This window comes from Marmota monax, unplaced genomic scaffold, assembly GCF_021218885.2.
Source record: "Marmota monax isolate L192 unplaced genomic scaffold, Marmota_monax_Labrador192_F-V1.1 WCK01_AAM20220418_F8-fsc00047, whole genome shotgun sequence".
NCBI classification, from domain to species: domain Eukaryota; kingdom Metazoa; phylum Chordata; class Mammalia; order Rodentia; family Sciuridae; genus Marmota; species Marmota monax.
The window spans coordinates 2,567,323-2,586,329 of NW_026692072.1; the positions used below are offsets into that span (position 1 = coordinate 2,567,323).

Consider the following 19,007-nt stretch of genomic DNA (forward strand, 5'->3'; position numbering starts at 1 on the left):
TTTTCTGTTAAGTCTTGGATGGTTTTCATCACTTTTATTTTTGTAAGAATATTTAATATTGCATAGTTCTGTCACTGATACATAAAAGTTTAAAATAAAAATTAGTAGGCCATAAGATGCAAATTTCTTTTGCAGGGCTTTGGCCTTCAGTGAATACCAGCACAGTTGAGTCTGAGATGAAGCAGTGAGTCAGCCTGTACAAATTGCATTTAATTTTCATTCCAGTAGTTCTTTCAGGTCACTGGGCAATTTATGTCCTAACCCTCTTTGTCTGTAGAGAAGGGGAAGGGGTCAGTGCAGTGCAGGTCTCCCTAAGTTGTTCAGTTCTCTTGGATGATAAGAAGAAAAAATTGCTTTCCATTTCATTGTCCTCTGAAATTCTGTTTAAGAGAAAAACAAAATGCTCTCTAGTGACCCTTGACTTTTCTTTCTTCTAGAGCAAAGACTCAGGAGGACTGAAGGCAGCCATGATAGAATTGGTGGAAAGGTTAAAGTTCAAGAGCTCAGATCCTAAAGTAAGTATTGTTTTGAAATTGATTGGATGTTGGTACCTCAAGCATTTTGTTCTCCTTGAGCTACTACGTTTGAGGAATGTTAATGATCATCTCTGTGAACATTACATTAAGGTCTAATTAAAGCCAGGCACGGTGGCACATGCCTATAATCCTAGTAGCTCGGGAGGATGAGGCAGGAGGATTGTGAGTTCAAAGCCAGCCTCAGCAAAGGTGAGGTGTTAAGCAACTCAGTGAGACCCTGTCTCTAAATAGAATACACAATAGAGCTGGGGATGTGGCTTAGTGGTCAAGTGCCCTTGAGTTCATTTCCCGATATCTTCCCCCACCAAAAAAAAAGATCTAATTAAGCCTACCCATCAAAATCAGTATTCTGATATTCTTGTAGATATGTCATGTTTTCCCTCTTATTTTATGACTTAACAATACATAATCATTAATTATAACTGTAGAGAAGTGCATTTTTAATATTTGTTTACTTGACTTTTGAGATTTCTATCCACCGTGTATATAAATCCAACTGAAGGCATTTGAGATACTGATCAGTATAATGCTTGGGACTGGAACAGGATACAGGACCCATCCAGTTGGTGTTCAGTACTGAAGTCTTGTCTCTCCCCCATGTACTGAAGCCAGCTGCCACTGAATATCCTTTTGTTCCCATGACCTTGAGGTTTAAGTGTCTAGTTTTTTTGGGGGTTGGGGGCTGGAGGGTTGATATTCTAGGGTTTGCCATACCCAGGTGGAGGTGGAGTGGGAACAGAACATGCTGCAGGGATTATAACTAACTCAGATTCCTTTCTCCTTCCTTCTGAGATAATTAATGTGGTACTGCCTGGTATTAGGACCAGCTGGGCTCTGCCTGAGACTCAAAGCCTCTCACAATAAAACAGGGAAAGGATCTTAGTTTATTTTACCCTGTCTCCTTTACCCTATCCCTGAATTCCTTATAAAGGGAATGGGTCTAGCATTTCTTGAGTACCTACTGAGAGTGGGCTAGGTACCTTACATAATTATTGTAAAATATTCATAACAAAAAATTTTTAAATTTTTTTATTTGTTTTAATTAGTTTTACATGACAGTAAAATGCATTTATGCATTTTGATATGTCATACATAGATGGGATATAATTTCTCATTTTTTCTGAGTGTACATGTTGCAGAATCATATTGGTCAGGTAGTCACATATATACATAAAGTAATAATGTCTGTTTATTTCTACTGTCTTTCCTATCCTCACATCCCCTCCCCTACCAATACTTCCCTCTACCTAATCTAAAGTAACACTGTTCTTCCCTAGCCCCCACCTTATTGTGAATTAGCATCCACATGTTAGAGAAAACATTTGGCCTTTGGTTTTGTGGGATTGGCTTATTTTGCTTAGCATGATATTCTCTAACTCCATCCATTTACTGGCAGATGCCATAATTTCACTCTTCTTTAAAACTGGATAATATTCCATTGAGTGTATATACCACATTTTCTTTATCCATTCATCTATTGAGGGATACCTAGGTTGGTTCCATAGTTTAGCTGTTGTGAATTGAGCTGCTATAAACATTGACGTGGCTGCATTACTGTAGTTTGCTGATTTTTAAGTCCTTTGAGTATAAAGGACTTTATACTCAAAGGACTTAAAATGGTGGTTCCGTTCCAAGCTTTCTGAGGAATCTCCACATTGCTTTCTGTCCCACCAGCAATGTATTAGTGTACCTTTTTTACCACATCCTTGCCAACATTTATTGTTGCCTGTATTCTTGATGATTGCCATTCTGACAGTAGAGAGATGAAATCTTAGAGTAGTTTGATTTGCATTTCTGTAATAGCTAGTGATACTGACATTTTTTCATGTATTTGTTGATCAGTTGTATTTCTTCTTTGAAGTGTCTGTTGAGTTCCTTAGCCCATTTATTGATTGGGTTATTTGGTTTTTTGAGGCATTTATATATCCTAGAGATTAATGCTTTATCAGAGGTGCATGTAGTGAAGATTTTCTCCCAATCTGTCCTCACATTATCGATTGTTTCCTTTGCTGAGAAGAAGCTTTTTAATTTGAATCCATCCCATTTATTGATTCTTGATTTTATTTCTTGAGCGTTGGGAGTCTTGTTAAGGAAGTCAGATGTTAGGCTTATGTGAAAATTTGGGTCTATTTTTTCTTCTATTAGGCACAGGGTCTCTGTTCTAGTGCCTAAGTCTTTGATCCACTTTGAGTTGATTTTTGTGCAGGGTGAGATATAGAGGTTTAATTTCATTCTGCTACATACGAATTTCTAGTTTTTGCCAGCACCATTTTTTGAAGACACTGTCTTTTCTCCAGTGAATGTTTTTGGCACCCTTGTCTAATATGAGATAGATAACCATATTTATGTGGGTTTGTCTCTGTGTCCTCTATTATGTACCATTGGTCTACAAGTCTATTTTGGTGCCAATACCATGCTGTTTTTGTTACTATTGCTCTGTAGTATAGTTTAAGGTCTGGTATTGTGATGCCTCCTGCTTCACTTTTCTTGCTAAGGATGGCTTTAGCTATTCTGGGTCTCTTATTTTTTCGAATAAATTTCATGATTGCCTTTTCTATTTCTATGAAGAATGTCATTGGGATTTTAGTAGGAATTGCATTAAATCTGTGTAATGCTTTTGGTAGTATGGCCATTTTGACAATATTAATTCTGCCTATCCAGGAGCATGGAGATCTTTCCATCTTCTGAAGTTTTCTTCAAATTCTTTCTTTAGTGTTCTGTAGTTTTCATTGTAGAGGTCTTTCACCTCTTTTGTTAGAATGATTCTCAGGGGTTTTTTTTGTTTGTTTGTTTTAATCCTAATTTCTCTTTCAGTGGATTCATCGCTGATGTATAGGAATGTGTTTGATTTATGGGTGTTGATTTTATATCCTGCTACTTTGCTGAATTTATTTATTCTAGAAATTTTCTGGTGGAATTTTTTGATCTTCTAGATACAGAATCATGTCATCAGCAAATAGTGATAGTTTGAGTTCTCCTTTACCTATTTGTATCCATTTAATTTCTTTCTTTTGTCTAATTGTTCTGGCTAGAGTTTTAAGAATGATGTTGATTAGAAGTGGTGAAAGAAGTCATCCTTGTCTTGTTCCAGTTTTTAGTGGGAATGCTTTCAGTTTTTCCTCCATTTAGAATGATGCTGGCCTTGGGTTTAGCATATATAGCTTTTACAATGTTGTGGTATGTTCCTACTATCCCTAGTTTTTCTAGTGTTTTTACTGTATTTTGTCAAATGCTTTTTCTGCATCTATTGAGATGATCATATGATTATTGTTTTTAAGTATTAATATGATGAATTACATTTATTGATTTGTTGAACCAGTCATGCATGCACCACTTGATCGTGGTGCACTATCTTTTTAATATGTTTTGTATGCAATTTGCCAGAATTTTATTGAGAGTTTTTGCATCTATGTTTATCAGGGATATTGGTCTGAAGTTTTCTTTCCTTGATGTGTCTTTGTCTGATTTTGGTATCAGGGTCATATTAGCTTCATAAAATGAGTTTGGAATGCTTCCCTCCTTTTCTATTTCATGGAATACTGTTGAGGAGTATTGGTTTTAATTCTTGTTTTGAAAGTCTTGTAGAACTCAGCTGAGAATCCATCTGGTCCTGGGCTTTTCTTGGTTGGTAGGCTTTTGATGGCCTTTTCTATTTCACTACTTGAAATTGATCTGTTTAAATCATGTATGATCTCATTCAGTTTGGGTATGTCATATGTCTAGAAATTTGTTGATTTCTCTGATATTTTCTATTTTATTTAGAGTATAAATTTTTACACAGTTTCTAATTATCTTCTGTATTTCAGACTTGTCCCTTGTGATATTTCCTTCTTTATCTTGTATTTTAGTAATTTGAGTTTTCTTTCTTTTTCTCTTCATTAACATGGCCAGGGGGGGGGTTATCTATTTTATTTATTTTTTCAAAGAACCAACTTTTTGTTTTGTCAATATTTTCCGTTGTTTCTTTTGTTTTGATTTGATTTCAGTTCTGGTTTTGACTATTTCCTGTCTATTACTGCTTTTGGTGTTGATTTATTCTTCTTTTTCTAGGTCTTTGAGATGTAGTGTTAGGTCATTACTTGTTGACTTTTTATTCTTTTTGTAAAATATTTTTTTAGTTGTAGTTGGACACAATATCTTTATTTATTTTTATGTGGTGCTGAGGATCGAACTCAGTGCCTCACCTATGTGAGGCGGGCGCTCTACCAATGAGCTACACCCCAGCCCAGACTTTTTTATTCTCCTAATGAATGCACTCAATACAATAAACTTTCCTCTTAGTACTGTCTTCATAGTGTCCAGAGAGTTTTGATATGTTGTATCAGTGTTCTTATTTACCTCTAAGAATTTTTAAAATTTCATCCATGATTTCTTCTACTATTTATTCATCATTCAATTGTGCATTATTTAGTCTCTATTTGTTACAGTAGCTTTGATTTTTTATTTCATCATTGGTTTCTAATTTCATTCCATTGTGGTCTGACAAAATGCAGGGTATTATTTCTGTTTTTTTTTTTTTTGTATTTACCAGAAGTTGTTTTGTGGCATAATATTTGGTCTATTTTAGAGAAGGAGCCATGTGCTGCTAAGAAGAAAGTATATTTTCTTGTTGATGGATGAAATATTCTATATATGTCTGTTAAGTCTAAATTATTGATTGTATTATTTAGTTCTATTGTTTTATTATTTAATTTTTGTTTGGAAGATCTGTCTAGTAATGAGAGAGGTGTGTTAAAATCACCCAGTATTATTGTATTGGGTCTGTTTGACTCTTGAAATTGAGAAGGGTTTGTTTGATGTACATAGGGGTTCCATTGTTTGGGGCAAAAATATTTATAATTGCATATATATATATACTTCCTTTAAGAAGTATGAAATGTCCTTCTTTGTTTCTTCTGATTTGATTTGAAGTCTACTTTATCTGAGGTGAGAATAGAAACCCCTGCTTGTTTACACAGTCTATATGAGTGATAAGTTTTTTTCCCATCCTTTCACCTTCAGCTGGTGGTTGTCTTTGCCCATGAGGTAAGTCTCTTGAAGATAGCATTGTTGGGTCTTGCTTTTTAATCTAATCTGATAATCTATGTCTTTTGATTGATAAGTTTAGGTCATTAAAATTCAAGGTTATTATTGAGGTATGACTTGTATTCCCTGTCATTTTAATTTATTTCTGGTTTTTGATTTGTCTTAGTTTCTCATTTGGTTGAATGTCCCTTTAGTGTAGATCCTCCCTTTGCTGGTTTCACTTCATCCTCATGGAATATTTTGTTGAGAATGCTCTGAGAGTAGGCTTTCTAGTTGTGAATTCTTTTAATTTTTGCTTATCATGGAATGTTTTAATTTTATCTTCAAATCTGAAACTTAATTTTGATGGATATGAAATTCTTGATTGGCATTCATTTTCTTTCAGAGCTTGAAATATATTATTGGACCTCCTAGCTTTGAGGCTCTGGGTTGAGAAATCAGTTGAGATCCAAATTGATTTCCCTCTATATATTATTTGATTTTTTTTCTCTCATAGCCTTTACGATTTTAATCTTTATTATCTGTGTCACTCATTTTCATTATAATGTGTCTCGGTTGGGTCTGCTGTAATATTGTACATTTGGGGTCCTGAATGCCTCTTATATTTGATTTTCCATTTCATTTTTTTAGGTTCGGGAAATTTTCTGCTATTATATCATTGAAAATATTGTGCATTCCTTTGGTTTGTATCTCTGCTCCTTCATCTATTCCAATAACTATTAAATTTGGTCTTTTCATGTTATCCCATAATTCTGGGATATTCTGTTCATGGTATCTTACATCTTCACCGCATGTTCAGCTCTACTTTCAAGATTATATATGTTATCTTCATTGTCTAAGGTTCTGTCTTCCAAGTGGTCTAGTCTGTTGGTGATACTTTCTATTGAATTTGTAAGTTGGTTTACTGATTTCTTCATTATGAGGATTTCTGCTTGTTTTTTTTTCCCCACGATCTCTAACTCTATTGAAGTGTTCTTTCACTTCCTGTATTTTTTCTTTGATTTCACTCCTCATACTATCCTTTACTTCATATATCAATTTAACTATATACAATCTGAACTCCTTCTTGGACATTTCTTCTACCATGTTATCAGTGGCTTCTGTTGCTTGAAGCATCTTGGTTTGCTTGGGGCCCTTTATTCCCTCGTTTTTTCATGTTGTTAGTGTGTTTGCCTCTGCCACGCGACCAGCGCTGGCTTCATGAAAGAAGGTTCGATTCATGAGTAATTGCTAGGGAGTTTTAAATTAAAGAGACAAGACTCTTATTACCTTTAATACCAGCTCCAGGATGGCTTCTCCTAGCTCCCGCCTCCAGCCACCTAATGCGGTGGCGAGGTTTACAGAAGAGATGAGAGAGAGAGAGAGAGAGAGAGAGAGAGAGAGAGAACACACCAGGGAGTAGGCTTTTATTGGGGAACAAAAAATTCCAGGGAAAATCCCATCCAATGAAGGTTAAGGTGGGCAGCATCCCAAGGTCAGCCGCCAGACACACCTCTGCACGGATAAGCCCTCGGACCTGGGAAAGGGTGGGGAAAGCTCTAACACAGCTGTGTCTAAGCGCCTCTCACCCAGCCAAGGGAGGTAACTCAAATCATGTGCGAGGATGGCCTCCCACATTTGCCCATCTAAAAGTATGGATCTAAGGCAGGATAAATTCTATCCTGTAGTCCTATAATGTCCCTGAAGGTTTCCAGCACTTCACCTTTACTGGTAAGACCAATATCAACAGCACCCTGTGTACACACTATATAGCCTTAAATCTAATAGCTCCCCACTAAGGCATCTTCTGCTTTCTTGCATTAAACCAAAATGATGAGTTCAATAACTATCTATAGTACAAACAGAAAATTTGTTAAAATTATTTACAATTTCAGATGGTAGGTGAGAGAACAGAGGTAGTGTAGTATGCAATATTCTCGAGGGAGGAAGAGAGAAACTAGAAGTAAAAATTCACAGGAAGAGTGGAAGAGGAGCCAACAGAGATTGACTGTTGTTTGGAGAAAAGTTGGAAAGAAAATATACTTTTGGAAAAAAAGTTGGAAAGAAAATAGAAACAGGAAGAATACAAACAAAGAGAAAAAAAATAAAGACATAAGAATACAACAGAAATGCAAAACACCATTCATATATCATTGTCCTCCACACGCTGATGCATAAAAAACATCCTGTTCCAAATATCGTAGAGAGATTAGTGAATCAAAAAATAAAATAAAATAAATCTTGCTGGAAAGTTGAACTGTCTCTGTCAGTGTTCAACAGTTTCTAAGCCCTGTCTCTGTCGTCTCTTGGTATCTCCAAACCCAGATCAGCCCTCACAGACCCAGTCTCTATCCCACCGATCTGGGCTTCAGATTCTTCAGGCTCTGCCACATTGCAGTCCCAAGATCTCAGTGCTGCTCCTACTTGCAGAGAGACCACCAGGGATACACTCATGCAAAGGAGCAACCCCAAGATACAGCAGCAAGACAAGAGCCACCAGCACTCTGTGCAGGAAGACCTCAGGCAGTCACCCCCATACTGGGTCTGCAGGTCCCAGCTGGAATCCTCAGACAGAGGCTCTTTTGGTGGTAAACCTGCTAGCACGCAGGGCCCAGGCCCTGACTGGTGTCCCAAAATTGGTGCAGCTATGTGCAGCCAAACCTGGAGTCTCCTTCAGAGCAGTCCTCTAGGCCATGGTAGCAACAGTAGTGGCAGAGGTTGTTGGCAGCAGGCAGTGGGTCACCAGTAGTGGCGGCTGTAGAGGCAGCTGCAACTGCAGCTATGGAGACTGCATCACCAGGAGATCTTCAGGTATCAGCAGCAGTGTTGGCTTCTGTTGCATCCGGGGCAGCAGTTTCTTCTGTGGCAACAGCACCCAGAAAGAAGACCTCCACGTGATCTCAGGCTGGCAGCAGTGGAATCAGAGGCAGCCATGATTGACAGGAGACTCATTTCAGCGGCAGTGACCTTGGAGGTAGCCTGGGAAATCACATCTGTGATTACCAAGGCAGTGCCCAGAGAAGAGACCTTCGGGCACAGCAGTGGCTTCTGCAGCAGCCCAGAAAGAAGACCTCCAGGCAACCTCAGGCTGGAAGCAGAGAAATCAGAGGCAGCAGCAATCACAAAATTTTAATCATTTTAAGTGTACAGTTCAGTGGCATTAAGTACATTTACACTGTTATGCATCCATCATCATTGTATGTCTCCAGTATCTTTTTATTATCCCAAACTGAAACTCTGAGCCCATTAAACACTAATTTCTCATTCCCCTTTTCCCTTACGTACTTAAAAAAAAATTTTTTTTTTGTACTTATAGATGGACAGAATGCCTTTATTTTATTTGTTTATTTTTCTGTGTGCTAAGGATGGAACCCAGTGCCTCACATGTGCTAGGTAAGCGCTGTACCACTGAGCTACAGCCCCAGCCCCCCTTATATACTTTAGATTAGTGCAACAACCCTGTAAAATAGTTATTATCCCTGTTTTGTCTGTCGATAAGGACACTGAGGCTTAGAGAGGTGGAGTCATTTGCCCTAAATGTGGTATGATGTAGAGGTGAAATTCAAATTCTGACTCCATGCTTGTATTCTTTGTTTTATGGTATGCCACAAACTAAGCACTAGGTTTTGTCTCTCTTCTCGTATTTACTCACATTGTGCCTTTTTTTTCTAAGCTAAAACACGATATGAGACAGAGACAGTGACAGGATCTTCAGAAGGCAGCTGTGGCCACCAATCTACAAAATAATTCTATTTTCATATGCCATTGAAAGTATTGGGGCATTAATACTATCTTTTGTCTTCTGGTGTAGTTAAGGTTCTGGAGGTAGTGAATATTTTGACAGAGAAAAATTTAAGTAAACTTTATCAACTCTCCTAATAACTCAGTGTTCAAGGGCAGGTACTATAAATAGTTTTTTTTCTTTAGTGAACATGAACCAATTAATTGTTTTGTTTGTTTGTTTCTTTTTCTTTCCTTCCTTCCTTCCTTCCCTCCTTCTTCCTTCCCTCCTTCCCTCCTTTCCTCCTTTCTTTCTTTTGATTCAACCCAGGGGCACTTTATCACCAAGCCACATCCCCAACCCTTTTTCATATTTTTATCTTTTATTTTGAGACAGGGTTTCACTGAGTTGTTTAGGGTCTTGTAAAGTTGCTTAGACTGGCTTTGAACTTGTGATTCTTCGGCCTTGGACTCTCAAGCCACTGGAATTACAGGCGTGTACCACCACTCCAGATTTAACCAATTAATTTTTAAAGCTCACTGAAAGCCTTTCTTACATGTTTCTCTGGATTCTGAGGGAACCATTATGCTGAGAGAGGTATATTTTCTGTTTTTGCCACACCCATGTGCTTATAATTAGCAGGGTAGTGAAGAGGGAAAGATGATATAGATAAAGTGCTCTAGCTTCCTTTAAGAATACATGTAGTGCTTCTAATGGCCCACTTGCCAGCGTTGAAATGATTAAGTAGAAGGATGAGAGAAATCTGTGGAAGCCTCAGAGATTCCCCGTGGTGCACCATAAGCTAAAGGATATTTTAAGCAGCGGATTTGATTTTGGATATGTGTGTACACACATACCAGCCTTTTACCTTTAAGACTCTTCTTAGTCTGTCACATATGTGCTTTATGTACTTGAAGCCAGCTTGAAGAATGGTGAACCTAATTGCAGAATGACTGTCAGGTCAGGAAGGAGGGTAAAAAATAGGACACTTAAGTATATAATTTCTATAACAATGAAATTTTCCGAGGAAATAAATTGGTGTCTTCTAAGAGAACCCTTAAGTTTTTGGTCTGTTCTGTTTTCCCATAGCATCCTATCATACCCTTTTTGAGTTGGCCTATTTAAGAAGGAAAGAATCTCTCAGGTTTTATGTCCTATTATTTCCTAGGTGTAGTGGCTTTATTACTTAGAAACACTGATTGAGTCATGGAGGACTGAGCACTCCCTATCACTTTCTTTAAAATTGCCTAAAGCATCACAGAGCTTGATTAGTCCAGACACTGAAGTCTGCTGGGGGCTGAGTTAATTTTTAACTTAGAGTTTTTCCATAGAGTAGTGGTAGATGCCTAGATTAAATATTTTTTAAAATTATAAAACAATATATGCTTATAGATGAAAATATACAAATATTCCTAAAGGAAAAGTAAAATTAATTCCCCTCAAGTTAAGCACATTAACAATTTGGTCTATAATCTTGCAGACATTTTTCCTTTTTAAAATTTTTTTACAAAGGCCATACTGTACCTGTAAATTTGTGATTGCATTTTACATTATGCATAATATCTTAAACATTCTTCTGTATCAGTAATATAGACTTAATTCTTCTTATTGAGATACCTCACTTTATCTTAAACAGTTGTCAGACCCTTCATTTATTCCAGACCAGTGGTTCTTAAAGTTTAGTGTATATGAAAATCACCAGAGGGTTTATTACAGTACAGAGTGTTGAGCCCATTCCCAGAGTTTTTGATTCCCATAATCTGGGATGGCTAGAGAATTTTCATTTCTGTTGTCGCCCCAGGCAATGCTGATATTGTGGGTTCAGGGACCACACTTTGGGAACCATTCTGCTGGACAATGGCTATATTCCTTCATTCTTATTTTGATTTCTTTTTAAACTCCGTTCAACAAGTAGTCAGAACCTGGATAAGACTGATTTACAAGAAAATGAAATACATAAAAATTTAGTCTTAGTGAAACAAATAAATCTAGCAGAGATAGCAAAAGAATAGTTAATGGGAAAGGGAAATGGATTGGAAAGTCAGCTCAGCCTGCCTAAGAGGACAGGATTACTTTAAACCATTATTTTCAAAAGACTAGCAAAGCCAAAAAGAGGGAATGGGGTTCTGGTCAGGATTTAAGAGGATGATCAAAGCGTATGTCATGATTTGGAAGTAGACTGAGTCCCCTGAAATCAAAGGAATATCAGGAAACATCGAATCCCAACCACTGGTGGTGGTTGAGTAATGGGCAAAGGACCCAGTGAAGTCATGTGCAGGTATGTTATTGGAGCCCTTTCTAAAGGGGTGTATCTCTAGGCATCTAGAATCTCCTTCATTGTGGATGATTACTTTTAATAACAATCATTAGTTTTTAAAAAAAAGATTACTAGGAAGTAGTCTTTTAAATAGCAAACTATCCAAACGTATTTGACATGATTCAGTTTACAAAAACTTTTTTTTCTACCCAAACTTTCAGAAACATCTATTGCATAAGACTGTTTTTGGCGGGGAGGGGGTACTAGGGATTGAACCTTGGGGTGTTATACTGAACTATATCCCCAGCCCTTTTTATTTTCTTTTTTGAGATAGGGCCTCTGTAAGTTGCTGAGGTTAGCCTGGAACTTGGGATCCTCCTGACTCAGCCTCCCAAGTCCCTGGGATTATAGGTGCGTGCCACTGCATCTCTTTGTAAGGCAGACTTTTTATCTGTAGATTTCTTAGGTTTATGCTAAGCTTTAGGGAAATTAAAGATTTAATTTTGGTTGTATGTGTGTACACATGTCTGGAGTTTTAAGAAATGTAAGGTCACAACTTTCCTGACCATTATCTTTCATAGTTTATCAGAGGAAACCAATGTTCTGAAAACACATTGATTCCCTTCCCATCCTTTCCCTTGCCCAGTTCTCAGAAATCATTGAACCAAAAACATAACATGCTAAGTTCAATTAGACTAACCTCTTATTATGCAGTTAATATCAGCTGCTATGTTATTTCCATATATTGATTGCTTTTTCTTCCTCTAAAATGTGCTGTTGTTTCCTATAACTGATAGGCTTGAAGCAAACATACACAGTTATGTCTCAGATTCATACAACCTTAAAAGAAATTATTTTCAAAAAAAAAGAAGCATCTTAAAACTCCATCCAAGTGGATTACATTGTTCTTTCTGACTGGAGTGGGATTGAACATGGGATCTAGTCATACTAAGACTGCCTAAAATATAGCAGTTTTGTTGTTGTTGTTGTTGTCTCCAGCTTCTAGAGGTGTTCTTACTGAAGTATGAAACCAAGGAACTATCTAGCAACATGAAATTACTTAAATAGACCTGAGAAAGGTTTTATTTCTTTATTATTTTTATTTAACATTTATATGGCATTTGTAATTTCAAAATAACTTTATAATCATTTTCATTTATTGATGATATTGGCATGGAATAGCCCAGGACTTCACTCTTCTATACTAATCAGAATGTCAAAAATTATAGGTTTTGCATCTACAAATGATAATGAATATAAGCAAAACCTAATTTAGTGTTCATATTCTTTGTTATTCACAGAGCCAAGCTAGGCTTTATCCTGCTTCTTTCCTGCCATTAAGACAGGAACATTCACTGGAGCAGTGTTTATTCAACTAACTGAAGCAAAGAATTGAGATGGCTAAGTAATAGTTACATATAACAGTGTTCCTTTGGTTGAGGGTTATTAGAACTTCTGACCTATTTCTGTGCTTTTGGTAAAAAAAAAAAAAAAATCATAAGGAGAGAATCTTGGAGAACATGTGTTTATCTTGTATCTGTAATGCTTATTCTGCATTATGTATTACAACAACCTTATGAAAATAAAAAGTCGTCCTGTTTTATGGATGAGCAGCCTGAAACTTAAAGGGATTCAGTAGCTTGCCCGTAAGTGGTGAGATTAGAACTTAGCTTCAGATTTGTCCTATTGCATGTTCTTTACCCCCATACTAGGGCTGAATCTGTGAACAAGCAGACATACATACATATAGCCTGCCATTCCTAGTGATACCGCCTTTCACAATTTATTTTTACCTCACACTCTTCTTTTACTTTGCTTTACTGGGATCTTTCAGCTATAACTTCCTTTATTCCAGAGCACAAGGACTGGTGAATGGCCTTTTCCAAAAGAAAACATGGGAAGATGGCAAAAGAACAATAACGCCTAGAGAATTTAACCCTGGTTAAATGAAAAACTGAAGCAAGTGCTTCAACAGTTTGACCTGATGGATGAAGGACACCATTTGGGGAAAATATTCAGGCTTTCTTATGTCCAATCTAGGCTCTGAGGCATGAAATTACCCAGAAGCAAATGTGGCATCTTTTCATCTTTTATAGACACCTGGGCATCAGAAAGAGGAGAAATAGCTCTTTTCCCTCCTTTCCCATTCCTAGTCCTTTATCAACACAAAACCAAACAATTTCTCTCTCTTGCTATCCTTTAGTTATAAAAATAATATATATTTTCTATGGAAAAATGTGGAAAATACAGATAGTTGTAAAGAGAAAAAAAGCTCCTGTTCTTCTGCAACCTGCTGCAGTTTATATAGACTTTGAGTTTTTTAATGTAGATTCTTGAACCTCAACTAGAGCACATAATTCAGTAGTTTTGAGATGTTAGATGATAGTGATGCACATAATCAGTGACCCCATTTTGAGAAATATGTGAAAAATGGGATAATATTATGCTACTTTGCCTTTCAGACTGAAAATGGTATTATTTAATAATTGTATTATAAACTATATTATAAACCATAAAACACATATATGGTTTTATTTATTCCTCAAATCTGCTTTTGTAATCTAATAGCATTCCTTATAGATGCATACATTTTAATAATCTGAATCTACTTCCATCCATCTTTGAGCCTGGTTAGAAAACTAGAATCCTGAAGGCCAATCTGCCATTACTGTCAAATGGAAATTTTTACTTAATAAGGCATTTCTGGTTTTTTCTTAATGTCACAAGCAAATTCTGTGAGAGTTTTTTTGTTTGTTTTGTTGGTAGACTTGGCAATAATGGTCTAAAGTAATTCAGGCACAGTGGAAACTGTTATTATAAAATTGTATTCCTAGTCCTGTAACCTAGTCCTGTAACCAGCTGTAACTACCAATTTCATAGCATCAGCCTTCCCACTGTTCAATATATCTTACATATGGTGACTGAATCTGGCTCAGTTGGAAAGCTGAGGCCACCTGCCCTAGTCCTACCACTTGACAAATGAGGAAATGGAAATACCAACAGGGGGAAAGCCAAAAGTGTAAGAAAGCCAGATCAGGTTGACAGTTTTCAGGGCTACAACTCTACAGTTTTCTTGGTAAGAGTGAGGATGTAGAAAAATTGGAACCCTCATATATTTATGGTGGGAATATGAAATGGTGCAGTCATTTTGGAAAAGCCGTTCCTCAAAAAGTTAAGCATGGGTCTGGGGTTGTAGCTCAGTGGTAGAGCACTTGCCTAGCATGTGTGAGACACTGGGTTCCATCCCCAGCACCACATTAAAAAAAAAAATAAATAAAGGTCCATCGACAACTAAAAAAAAAAAAATATATATATATATATATGAAATAATACTGATAGATTATGGGAGAATGCTCAGGAAAACTTGGTAAACAAGGATCAGTATGTTATGCATATTTAAGTTGTTTCTGATTATTTAGGGTCATCGTTCTCTTTCTGGTACACACAGGGAGGCACCCTTACAAGTAGAGATTTTCTTTATAGGTGTAAACCTCCCTTACAAAAGGGTAATTTTCCTTGTGTAAAAAAATCAGGTCCAAATAGCACTAATGAGGCACATTTTGTGATGGCATATACTGGTCTCCTGTGGTCATATTTAGGGGGTTATCATGTCCTGAATCCCATAGATAAGTGAAAGAAGCTATTTCTAAAAGATGGAATTTATATGATTACACTTCATATGAAATTCCATATTAGGCAAATTATTTATAGAGATAAAAATAGACACAGTGTTTATGATTGAGGGGAAGGGAGTGGGTGACTGTTAATGGGTGCACGTTTTCTTTGGGGATGATGGAAATGCTCTAATATTGATTGTGATGCTTATACAGATCTGGGAATATACTAAAAACTACTGAATTATATACTTTAAGGAGGTGAGTTGTAAGATATGTGAATTATATCTCAAGCCATTGAATGAAAAGGAAAATACTACCTGAATCACTTTTTTTGACCCTTCACTTGAAGTATCAACAGTGGAGAGTAGCTTTTTCTTTTCTTCTCAACAAGGATGAAGGTCAGAAACCTGGTGTTAGCCTCTGGCAAAAAGAGGTAGTGTATTGCAGTTATTAGAAAGCTCAGGCTCTGGAATCAGACCCCAATGCCACCCCATCAACTCCAGCATTGACAGCTCTGCAGCTTTGGGCACATCCTGTGCTCAACTCCATTTCTCAAGCTTTTGCTTTTTCATCTACACAATAGGGGATTATAGTACTTACTTCATAGGTTGTTAGACTTTTACATGAGATGATCCATGTTGGGTGCTTAGCACATTATTCTGTAAATGGTCACTGCTTGCTACCCTCTCCTAGTCCTCAGAACCACCACTATTTCTAGCAGAAGGACAAGGAAATATGGGGGCAGTACCTCTGCTACAAAGTTCAGGAGACCCTTCAAGCCTTCCTAAGAAAAGCCTTGTTTATAAATAACTAGATTCTACACTTTGATCAATTAACACTTCGCAGGATTAGTGACACTTATAGAGTATGGGTTTTAAAAGGCCATTGATACCTTGAGTGATAATGACATGCAAATAAATTGAGTTGAACCTCCACAGTTGGGTTCCTTTGGTGTGACTGGATGATTGGCTCAATGGCTTGCTTGCTTGCTTGTTTTCTGGGCCTTACCTCCTTCAAGTAATTGGCATTAATTCAGTATAGCTCTATTGTTTGTGTAAGTCAGGGCAGATGTTTCTGTCTTGGAAATATGCAGCTGTGAGTTCATGTATTATCAATAAAAACAAGAAGCAATTATGTTTATTATTATAGAGCAAACACTCCAGATAGCAAAACTGCCTGGTGCCAAATTAAAATAAATAAGTCGCCTTTAAGAGAGATATTAGGAGATATATCCCTACTTTAAAGTAAATACCATTGAGAGTCTTTGTCTCCTTTCTGCTTCCTGTTTTCCTTTTCACTGGAACTTTACCCTTTCACTGTTCTTCCTTTTGGGGGCCCCAGGCTCCTTATTGAACCACTGCTTTCATTGACTACAGGCATCTTAAAACTAAAGCATGCATGGTTTTTGAGTTGCCTGGTATGCTGGAGCATTGTTTTAGAAAGCAAAGGAATTGAGCTTTAAATACTTAATAAAATTAACATGTTATGTTGTCCTTTTCTCCCTGTTCCAGCTCCTCTCTGTACTTACAGGAGACTTGATAATATACTCTGCCAAAAGCTTGAAGGGCTATGATTATGCAGCTAACAGGAGAGGGGAGTGGAGCTGTCAGGGCTCTCCCATAGCAGCCGTGCTTCTCATTCTCAGTACAGGATTGTATTTGACATTTAATTTAGGAGTCTGGGTACCTAGATATAAAACTTTACTGTGATAATAGTGATAAAACCAGCTAGACTTTTATTTAAGGGCCTGTTTCTATCCCCCCGTCTCCCCTTTTCCTGTTAGTTCAACCTCTCGTTCATGGGAAATAAAACTCAGGTTTGCTCAGCAAAAAATAGGTGTCTTCTTTGATATCGTAAGACTGTCTACAAAGTGCCACTTTCAGTTTACTGAATGTTTATATGTAGATGCACATCTATATGTTTGTGTGTGTATGTAAATATATATATACACACACACATATTTATTTATTTGAGAACAATGCTTCTTCCCTGATCTAGTCTGAATTTAGCTAAAGGACAAACTTCATCAGTTCTCTCCCTTTATAAGAGAGATTTCATTTAACCCAGTGATCAGTTGCTGCCACCCCTTGTGTCACTTTTGCTAATTATGTAGCAGGTGAAATAAGTTCTACAGTAATATGTCTTTAATTCCCAACTCAGTCCAATTAGGTAAACATTACAATTCTCATTATAGTTGAAAAAGTAAGGATTTAGGAGGTAAAGTGACTTGTTCAAGGTTACAGGGCTTATGATTCTACAAAGTTGCTACGTGATGTTTATATGGAATATTAGTAGTTGTAGGAAGTTAGTGACTTTATCTATTGAAAATGTTACAGCAATTAATAGTTTGCTCAGACTTTCAGAGCAAAAAATTTTCTTGTATGACGTGCTCTTTTCTCCTTTCCTTTTCATTTCAGTTATAGTGAAGGAACACAGACATTGGCATTAGATGACAAGAATCCACATAATAACACTTATTATCACTCACTATCACTCAGTGTATCTGTGCCTTCAATTTCATCTATAAAGTAGGAGTAATCATAGTTCTTTTTTTATTAATGAGTACTCACAAAGTGGAGATTTTATTTTGCAATGCTGGGAATTGAACTTTCGTGTGCATGCTAGGCAGACATTCTACCACTAAGCTATATTCTCAGCCTCCAACATAAAAGCTTTTGAGGAAATGAGAATTAATAGAAGATCATTTAGTATCACAATATTTGGGGATCCGGAAAGCATTTTAGCAGCTCTAGTTAGTGAGCACTGGTGTTCTCGGATAAGCTCCCCAAAGGAGAGGAGTAGGATTTCATCCTGCACAGGAAAGAAAATATGATGAGGCAGGCTGTGAGGTTCAGGAGCTGCTCTTCCAATCCATCTTTCCTGTGCTCACTGTGCTTTCCTTCTCTTATCACTGAGGTAGACTGTATCTGAGATAGAGTGAGGTCTTGTTAAGCTAGAAAGGTGTCTATGGTTCCCTGACAACCTACAGCCAGTTACTGGAACTGAGGCAAGGAGCTATATTGATATCTATATTGATATTTTTACTCCTCAATGTCTAGGATACATAAGAAAGTTTTTTCCTGTGTTCCCTTGGAAAATTGAATCTGAACTCCCCAAGTGTGGAGGCTCTCTTTCAGAAAGCTCATTTAAAGGGACTGTTTATGAGAGATTAGTGAGTACCACACCAAAAGCACAAGTATATAGTAAGTAACTGTTCACTTACTATTATCTCTCAGCAGAACCATTCTGCCGATAGTCCTGTGTCCCTGGAAGGGTACACATAGTTCTTTACATGTATTATTTTATGTGAAGTTCTGAAAAATATTTATGAGAAAGATATTAAACACCGCCCCCCCCCCCTTTGTGGTGCTGGGGATTGAAACCAGGGCTTTGTGCATGAGAGGCAAGCACTGTACCACCTGAGGTATATCCCCAGCCCCAAGCTCTTTCTGAGCTTCAGATTCAGTCTTCAGACCCCTTTCTGTCCACATCATATTCCATGGGTTTTACCATTGTGACCCTCTATAGCAAAGAAGACTCAGAAATAATAAGGCCTGCATCCCAGTAGCCTTTCTGAGTGTTCTTCATGATACACAATTCCTCATGATTGGTAATGTAGTTTCCATAGTGTACAAGTAATTGTTGATTTGCACGGAAGGCATTTGGATAGAGAATTGGAATGTAGGTTGAGAAGTGAGTCTTGTTTTTAAATTGCTTTTATTTTCAGCAGATAGAGTAGGTCTTCTTTGTATATTCAGGTGCAACAGGCTTAAAAATAGTGTAAATTCTGTGTAGTTGCCCCCTCAAACTTTCAGTGTCATTTTCTACCTCCTGCTTCCTACACAGCAGCTTCTGAAGCAGAAGCTAATTTT

At 37.2% G+C, this 19,007-nt stretch overlaps 1 protein-coding gene across 1 annotated transcript in view; it reads left to right on the forward strand.

Annotated features, from left to right (window-relative positions):
- The window catches only part of Trim44 (tripartite motif containing 44), a 111,859-nt gene that overhangs the window by 20,364 nt on the left and 72,488 nt on the right, over positions 1 to 19,007 (forward strand). The window contains exon 2 of the mRNA XM_046456082.2: positions 438 to 515. Within this exon, the coding sequence (XP_046312038.1) occupies positions 438 to 515 (78 nt within the window). The remainder of the gene's footprint in view (positions 1 to 437; positions 516 to 19,007) is intronic.